Raw genomic sequence first — 8,592 nt, forward strand, 5'->3', positions numbered from 1 at the left:
CGCCACCCCTCTCTGTCCTAGGTGGGCGCGCACCGCGCTTCGACCCCACGGCCTTCGTGAAAGCCAAGGAGAAGAAGCAGAGGGAGATCAAGATGAAGTTAGTGAGCCCTTCCTCCCCGCTGCGCTACTTGCTTGTTTTCCTTACTTGCACCGGGTTTGTGTTGCCGCCTGCTTTCTCCCCTCCCAGGCGGTGGGTCACCGGCTCTGGCTGTGACTCAGGCAAGGCGACGCCCTTGCCCTCCTAATTTGGGCGAGGAGTGTGCATCTCCCTTTCCCGTCTTCAGGCAGCAGCAGCGGAACCGACTGGGCAGTGGAGGAAGTTCACACCGCAGCTCCTCCGGTAAGCGGCCTGGAGCCCGGGCGGCTCGCTGGGCGGCGGACTGGGCCGGGTGAGCGAGGAGGCTCAGGCCTTCGTCTCCCCCTAGTGGACAGTTTCCGCAACCGCTGCTCCTCGGCCAGCTCCTGCAGCGAGTTCGAGGATTTCTCCGAGTCTCTCTCCAGAGGGTAAAACGTGGTACTACTGGGACCGCAGCTCCTCCGGTAAGCGGCCTGGAGCCCGGGCGGCTCGCTGGGCGGCGGACTGGGCCGGGTGAGCGAGGAGGCTCAGGCCTTCGTCTCCCCCTAGTGGACAGTTTCCGCAACCGCTGCTCCTCGGCCAGCTCCTGCAGCGAGTTCGAGGATTTCTCCGAGTCTCTCTCCAGAGGGTAAAACGTGGTACTACTGGGGGGAGGACCATTTGGAAAGAGTGCCTGGGGAAACTGCAAACAGCCTTTTGCGGGGAAAATGGGTGGTGGAGGCTGAGGAACTTGAAACCACGGCAGTGGGCCACGTGGAAAGTACCAAAGGCCAACCCACCCCTGGTCCTCAATTACCCCTCTTCTCAGCCTTCGCTGTCGCCGCCGCGGAAAGCCACCCAGCCCCACACCTTGGAGTGGGTCTAATACAGTAAGTGTTGCCAGGCCCCGGAGGAGGGAAGGGTAGCATTAAGACACCGACAGCCAGCTGCCCTCTTCCCCATGACTGCGTCCTGGGGACGCAGAGGTGACTCTGAAGTGCTTCTGGAAACAGGGCCAGAGAGCCCTGAGAGACCATGTGATCGGTGGGAAGAATAGTTGGGTACGCAGGATGCTGTAAGCTTTTGGCCTCGAGTTGCCAGGTCTTCAAACCGGGCTGCTGTTTCTGCCTGTGTGACTGTTAGCACTTGGCCTCTGTGCCTCAGTTGCGTTTCCAGCTCACTGGGAAAGGTAATGACATCACCTGGGGGGGTCCTTGTGATGGATGGCACAAGGTGATTTCGAGTACCGAGTGCCCAGTAGGTGTCAGCCCTATTTTCTCCGAGGTCCTGGGATTTAGAATTTCCAGTGCATCTGTGGGGCAGGGAGAGAGGGAGAGTGCCTGACCCTCTGTCCCACCTGCCCCATAACCAGAAGTCCTCCCCCCGAGAATGCAGCAGTCAGAGACGCCTGGCCAGTTCGGGGGGCTGGGTCCCCATCAAAGGTGAGCCTGAGGGGCCGCGGGGTCCCCTCCCTGCCTGCTGGGATAACAGGGCGGTGTATTGGCTTGGAGCTTCCTGTGGCTTCAGACTCTTCACAGCCCCCACGCCCCACGCCTGCCCTCACAGAGTACAGCTCGGACCACCAGGCAGCTGACATGGCCGAGATAGACGCCCGCCTGAAGGCCTTGCAGGAATATATGAACCAGCTGGACACGCGGTCCTGACCATGGAGAGGTGCCACTGCCTCTCCACCCTGCCCGCCAGTGGGTATGGCACAGGAGCAGGGCCAGGGCCGGGCTGCCCTTCCAGGTGCCCCGGGGTCTCAGGTGTGTGAGGTCCCGACCCTGCCCTCTCCCTAGGCAGTGGGTACTGGAAGGGTATGTACATTTTGTAAATAAACGTGTTCGTCCTCGGGACCCGTTAGCTTATGACTGAAGGGTGGGTGGAGTGGGGAGAAGCGAGGAAGATGGGGAGATAAAATTGGGACCTGTGGATATTTCTGGCCATGTCTGTGACGGCAGGCAGATGGGAATTCAAGCTCAGGAAGAACTTCCAGACCCCTAACATAGGAGGGACCCAAGGGGCAGCAGTGAGCAGCCAAAGGAGTCCAAGCAGAAATTCTGCGCAGGATGTCTGTGTGCTGGGGAAGGAGTCTCCTGCTGCATGGGCAACTGCCTGAGATGACCCCCGAGCTTCTGCTGGTGACGTCTGAACCTGCTTGGTGCTGATTCCTGGGCTCTGACCTGAGACCTCTGGGTTCTGAGCTGTGATGTTGTCTCCGAGCTGGGATCTCCGGGGTCTTGGTTCAGGGTCGGGGCCTCTGGGTTCTGAGGACCAGCGAGGACAGAGCTGGGAGGAGGGGACTGGCCGGGGTCCTGTGGGGGGTGGAGGAGGGGGCTGTGTGGCGTGACCTGCTCAGAAGCACAGTTGCATCTTTATTGGAGGAAGTGGGAAGGAGGTGGCAGCGGGGCTTCTGGCTGTTTTATTGGAGGAAGTGGGAAGGAGGTGGCAGCGGGGCTTCTGGCTGAGGGAGGGGTGGGGGGTGGGCAGCAAGCAGGGCATCACTGATGGTAATGTGACCAACTCTGGATGATTTCATAGAGCTGGTCGCCTGGAGACTCCGTCTGCTGCACATCCCGGTGTCCTTTGAGCTCGTAGTTGGATTTCAGAGCTCCCTGAGCCACACCACAGGCCAACAGATTCTGAGCTGCCCGGAGAGCCCGTTTTGGGGGCACCCGCTCTGCAGAAGCAGATGGAAAAGTTAGGCTGCTGCTCCCTCAAAAGGGCAGAGGCAGCAGGGGGTAGTGGTTTGTGTGCTTAGAGCTGGTTTTAGTCTCTCTGTGCCTCAGTTTCCCCAGCCCCAGTAGGGCCGATGGGTACTTTATGTAAAACCCACAGAACGGCATCTTGCTTGGGGGAGGCCCTCAGCAAGTATTGGTTATTTTGATGATGATGGCTTGTTCTCCCCTTATGCCCCCAGACTTCTGTTCTGCCCACAAGAGTCACTATTAAATACTTCCCAGATGCCCTGGGCTGGCTTGAAAATTTTGTACAGATCAACTAAGCCTCACTCCCACCTGGTGATTGAAAATGATCTTATTACCGGAAGAGGGAGTGAGCCGAGGAAGGGCAGTCCCTGGCCTGAGGTCACAGAGCTTGTAGACAGCAGAGCCTCTTAAGCACCTCTCACACTGCTGAGCCAGCCTCCCCCGCCATGCCACTCACCCATGTAGTCGCCCATGAAGGTGATGCCAATGGATTTGGAGTTCCAGTCAGGACCTGAGTGGGCACCCTTGGTGTTCCAGCCCCGGCCCTCATAGACATGTCCGTCTTCTCCAATCAGGAAGCTGCGTGGGAGGATCGGGCCAGCATCAGGGAGGGCTTCCAGGGCAGTGTCTCACCCACTTTCCTGCCATAGCAATTTTCCCAGCATCAACCTGACCCCTTCGCTTTCCACAGTAATGACCATTTATTGAGCCAGGTGCCACATGCCAAGCACAGCTCTGTATGTACCTTTTTCTCATCTGCAAGATAATCCTGTGAGCCGCTGCCACCCCTGTGTTGCATAGTCAGAGAAGTGGAGAGGTGGAGTCATCTGCCCAACGTCACCCAGCATTTGGGTAGAGCCTGACTCCTACCAACATGGTCTTACTCCTTGCTCTTTCTTGCCTCTCTGGAGGACTTGTTGAGCTCTTGCTTTGCCACACAACCCCTGAGGTAGGTATCCCTCCCGACATTTTTTGTCTGTTTGTTTTTTTGCCGTACCAGGGATTGAACTCAGGACCTTGCGCTTGCAAGGCAGGCGTAGTGTCGCTGAGCTAAATCCCACCTTCCCCTGTTATACGGAGGAGCTGAGATTCAGAAAGCCACATGATTTGCACAAGGTCATGCCCCTCAGAACTCTGCCCCCCAGCCTGCCTCTGGCCATTGGGGTCCACTTGGGGAACAGATTTAGGGGCTCAAGAGTTGAGGTCACGTGCTTCTGGAGGTTCTCAATCCTGGCAGCAGATCCTCCCGGCTCATTCAGCGCATCCTGACTGAATCTCCCTGGGCACCTTGGCATGAGCTAGACGGGCCTGCAGGATGTGCAGGTTCACAAGGGCGCTGATGACACCCAGAATGTTCCAGCTGCCCAGTCCAAGCCCTGGGTCTGTCCCTGAGGGAGCCGGCTCACAGGATCCGCTTCCGAGGAGACTAGTCACCCCAGTGGAGCCGGCTGCCGGGTCTGGGCTCCATGGTTCTGCAGCACCTGGTTGTGGTGCTCTGTATATTTCTTACCTGGATGCATCAAATTGAAACCTCAGCCACCACTGCCGGGTGGGTACAATCCAGATCCCCATGCACAGGTGAGGAAACTGAGGCTTAGAGAAAGAATGTGATGTGACAAGGGAGGGGTGTTGAGGGTGGCACGATGAACCCTAACATCTGGGAAGTAGACATTTCCATTTAGACAGCACCGGCAGCACCAGGCTGCTGCTCCCTCACTCCTGGGGAACAGTTAGATAGGAGCATCTGACCCTTGGAAATAGAGCCCAGAAGTTGGAGCCTTGGATGCGACCTGGAGTAGGAGGGGCTGAGGGTACCTTGGTAGCTTTGAGGCTTTCTGGGATCTGCTGGTGCAGTCTCCGAGTGGGGCCTGGCAAGTTGCATTTCCTGTTCGCTTTGTTCTGGGGAGACCCTGTGGTGCTCAGATGTTCCCTCTCTCTGTGGAGGCTCTGGTGTGGACTGCAGCTTGGTGCACTGGAAAGAGCTGGTGGGCACAGCCCCTGGGGCTGATCCAGCCAAGCCCAGGCTGTTTCTGCCCTCAGTCCCACTGCAGCCTGTTCTCCACGCAGCACTCAGAGGAAGCCTCTTAGAGCTGAGTCAGTGTATCCCCCTGTGCTGCTCAGAATCACCCATGGCTCCCATTTTACTGAGTGAAAACCAAAGTCCTCTGTGACCAACAAAGCCCCGCCACCCTCTCCTCACTCTGCTCCCACCCCACCTACATCCAGTGAGAGCTGCTCACTGGGCCTTATGGCATTTGATTTGCACCCCTCAGGCAGCATTCCTCGGCTCCCTGAACCCAGAGCCACCTCAAAGCCACTGTTTCACGGAGGCCTCACTCTCCTCAGCCCTCTGAAGGAGCCTAGTGGATCCGGTTCCAGCTTTGGAGGTCACCCTTGACCACCCCATTCCTTTTACCCACCACTCCCATCATCACTGTGGGGGGACATCTTGTTTTCCTGCTCTTTGGCGGCTTTGCTGGTCTTTAAATCACACACAGGGAAGAGTCGGTCTGTTCCCTGCTGCATCCTCATTCCAGTCTCCTGCACACTGCCTGGCACATAGTCGGTGCCTAATGGCAATAACCCATGGGCTTGGGGCTCCTGTGACATGTTGGGCAGTGTCCTCAGTCCACTGCAGAGGGCAGCTGAGAGGACAGGCCCAGTCCCTGCTGGGGAGGGAGCTGCACTGGGTCTCAGCGGCTCCCCCTTACTCAGGTGGATTCCTCTTCCCGGGCACCAGCCTTTTAAAAGGGGATCCTTTCAGAGAGGAGGGGACGTCCGGTGCTGGGCAAAGCCTGCCCGCTCTCGTAGCATCTGCTGCCCGCACCTGCCCAGCTCTGCGAGGGAGCTCAATCGCTCAGGTCTGCCTGGGCCCGCAGCGTCTCTGTCCGCGACCACCAGTCCCAGGGCCGCCAGGCCCCCTCTGCACTCACTTGTAGCCCACGTCGCACCAGCCCTGCTGGCGCACGTGAAAGCGCTGCACGTTCCGAGCCTGCTCCTCGCAGGAGGCGGGGGAGTCGCAGGTGCTGCCCGCCGTGTGCGAAATCACCACGTAGCGCACGGGCAGGGTCAGGCTCGCGGTGCAGTCAGAAGCCAAGGCCTTCCACTCGCTCCGAGGCACGACGGAGTGGCAGCTGATCTGGCCTCCAGCACTCTGAGCCACTCCGAGGAGGGCGAGGAGGACCCAGGCAGACAGCCCGCAGTGGCTGGACATGTTGGGAAGGGAGCGCGGGGCCAGCAAGGGACGCTCAGCCCGGCCGCCGCGGGCCGCCTTTATCCGCAGGCAGCGGGAGGGGCGGGGCTGCTTCCCGTCGGGAACCGTGGGCGGGGCGCCCCGGACCCCGGACTCAGCTTCCTCCTCGGGCAGCGCCGGAACGGGTTGCGGATTCCGGTCGGGTGGGGAGGGGCGCACAGACCTGGGGGCGCGTCTCCCTGTGGTTTCAGGAAGAACCAGGGTCTGGGCAGCTGCCCCGTGTTTTCTCTCAGTGGGGCATTGGATAACTTACCTGGAACTTGCACCACAGGGAGAGGCCCAGGGCCTTGGCACATCTGTTCCTTCCTGCAGATAACAAAGGTTCCCATTTTTTAAACAACGTCCTTGGTTCCCCAAGGCTGATGATATGGAACTCTTGCAGGAAGCTAAAGAGGTGAGTGTTGGTAAGCACCTTTCACAAATGAGTAAAACAAAGTTGGGAGAGCGGAAGTCACTTGCTGAGATGTGGCTGCTGGTAAAGTCCAGGAACCCCAGGCTGCCTGCGGTTGAATTCTGGTCAGTTTGTCGTGCATGAGCCTTGGTAAGTTACGGGCTTGCATGGAATTTTGCTTAGTGCTCATGGAAATTAAAGCAACGGTGTGAATTTCCAGGCAAAGCCTTAATTAAAAGTAAAAGAAAGGAAGCACAACTCTGACAAAGCCTATCCTCTAACAAAGGAAAGTAAGAGAAGATAGGAAAAAGGCCCAGTTTGAGAAATTGAAGGGTGTGTTCAGGAAGGAATGGAGACCATTTATGGGGTGCTGTGTTGGTCTGGGGGTCCTGTTGGTCATTATCTCAGTCCTGGTTTTACGGCTCTGGAGGAATCCTCAGGACTCATGGGAATTTGGGTCCCCTGGGGTGATGGGCTTTGTGGGGCAGTCTCAGTCTTGTGGAACTGCTGGCATCCCAGCTGACCCGGGGTTAAGGACAGCACGGATTCCGGCACGGCTATATGTGCCTGGAAATCTCTTATCCTGGTGTCCTCAGTCTTGAAGCGTTACGCAACAGATTTTGTTTTGGCAGCTTTTGAATAAAAAATTTTTTTTATTTTGGTACCAGGGATCAAACTCAGGAGGGTTATGCAACAGATTTTGTTTTGGTAACTTTTGAATAAAAAAATTTTTATTTTCGTACCAGGGATCAAACTCAGGCCCTTGCGCTTGCAAGGCAGGCAGTGGAACCACTGAGCTAAATCCCCCACCCAACAGTTCTTACTTCTACCAGCAACGTGTTGGAGCCTCCTCATCCTCACCCCAGATGTGGATGCCATTACTTCTTAAATTTATGAATATAGAACAATATCTCCTTGCAACTTTAACTGGCATTTTTATGACCACCGAGGAGACTGGTTTCTGTGTTTGATGCCCATTTGAATTTACTCCTCTGTCAGTTACCTGTTCATTTGCCCATAATGAAATGGGTTATTTTTGTTATCCATTTGCAAATTAGAGAGCCCCTATCTGGGGTTATTGATTTGTTGGGTATGTTTTGTGCATCTCAGTTCTTTTTAGAGATATTAATGTACACACAAGAAAGTACACAAATGAGCTTTCTACAGAATCAAGAGAGTGCAGAGCTCTATGATCTTCACAGAGTGAATGCACTCAAGTATCCAGCACCCAAATGAAGAAACAGCCTCATTTAAAATTTTCATAGCTATTACCAGACACCATTTCAAGGCAGGCGCATTACCATTGAACTAAATCCCCAGCCCTTGCCAGATACCATTTCAAAAAAATTTTTTTTTTTTTTTTTGATACCAGGGATCGAACTTGGGTCCTTGTGCTTGCAAGGCAGGCGGCAGAACCTCTGAACTAAATCTCCGGCAAGATTCTGGATTTTACCCAGCAGTGTAACCACCTTAACATGTTTTAACGATCCAACGATTGATATCTGATTATTATTTATTTAGATTTCCATCAACACTACAGAGGCGTTTGTCTTTTAAACATATTTATGGCTGTTTGCATCCAAGTTTTGTGAATTATCTGTTCATTTTCTTCCTGAGCTGTTGTATATGGACAATAGTAACCCTAGGACTTTCAAATGTGCTGTAGAAATTTTTCTTCAATCTGTTTAAAAGCTTCTATTTTTCTTCTTTTCTGTATCTTGTATCCTGTCTTGCATTAAGAAGACCTTTTGCATGCTGAGATTATAAACATTTTCTATTTGAAAAAAATACTGTTATTTTGTGTTATACTTTCAGTCGGTTAGAACTTTGTTTCCAAATGGCCAGCTGTTTCCCAGAGTTATTTTTTATAAGGTCAGGTCTGGTTTTAAATTTCAGGATTCCCACTTGTTAGATGGATGAGCTTGGGCAATTGGGCAGCATTTGACATAAATGACCATTTCCTTGAAATGTTCACGTCCCTTAGGTTCTGTGACCTAAGACTGTGTAGATTTTCCTTCTGCTTCTGTTTTATTTCCTTTCTTTCAGACTTACTTTTTTCCCTCCTGGACCATCACTACATTTATTTATTTAGCATTGCTAGGATGGAACCCAGGGCCTCAACTGACCCACACTCCAAGCTGTTTTTTTTTTTTTGAGACTGGGTCTCACTAAATTGTCCAGGATG

General features: G+C 54.4%; 2 protein-coding genes across 2 annotated transcripts in view; one reads left to right on the top strand and one right to left on the bottom strand.

Moving 5' to 3' along the window:
* Nucleotides 1–2,039, top strand: part of Ccdc61 (coiled-coil domain containing 61) — a 17,385-nt gene extending 15,346 nt beyond the window's left edge. The window contains exons 7-13 of the mRNA XM_010614640.3: nucleotides 22–97; nucleotides 285–389; nucleotides 533–540; nucleotides 626–704; nucleotides 885–945; nucleotides 1,428–1,497; nucleotides 1,622–2,039. Of these exons, the coding sequence (XP_010612942.1) occupies nucleotides 22–97; nucleotides 285–389; nucleotides 533–540; nucleotides 626–704; nucleotides 885–945; nucleotides 1,428–1,497; nucleotides 1,622–1,719 (497 nt within the window). The 3' untranslated portion in view covers nucleotides 1,720–2,039. The remainder of the gene's footprint in view (nucleotides 1–21; nucleotides 98–284; nucleotides 390–532; nucleotides 541–625; nucleotides 705–884; nucleotides 946–1,427; nucleotides 1,498–1,621) is intronic.
* A 443-nt stretch (nucleotides 2,040–2,482) lies between these two features.
* Pglyrp1 (peptidoglycan recognition protein 1) lies at nucleotides 2,483–6,322 on the bottom strand. The gene is made up of 4 exons (XM_010614570.3): nucleotides 6,270–6,322; nucleotides 5,697–6,195; nucleotides 3,221–3,342; nucleotides 2,483–2,735 (listed from the first exon to the last, which is right to left on the bottom strand). The coding sequence occupies exons 1-4, from the start codon at nucleotides 6,310–6,312 to the stop codon at nucleotides 2,557–2,559; spliced, it is 843 nt and encodes a 280-aa protein (XP_010612872.2). The 5' UTR covers nucleotides 6,313–6,322; the 3' UTR covers nucleotides 2,483–2,556.
* Between the last annotated feature and the right edge of the window lie 2,270 nt (nucleotides 6,323–8,592).

The sequence above is a fragment of the Fukomys damarensis genome, unplaced genomic scaffold (assembly GCF_012274545.1).
Source record: "Fukomys damarensis isolate Sample0158 unplaced genomic scaffold, DMR_v1.0_HiC HiC_scaffold_19, whole genome shotgun sequence".
In the NCBI taxonomy this organism is placed as follows: Eukaryota; Metazoa; Chordata; class Mammalia; order Rodentia; family Bathyergidae; genus Fukomys; species Fukomys damarensis.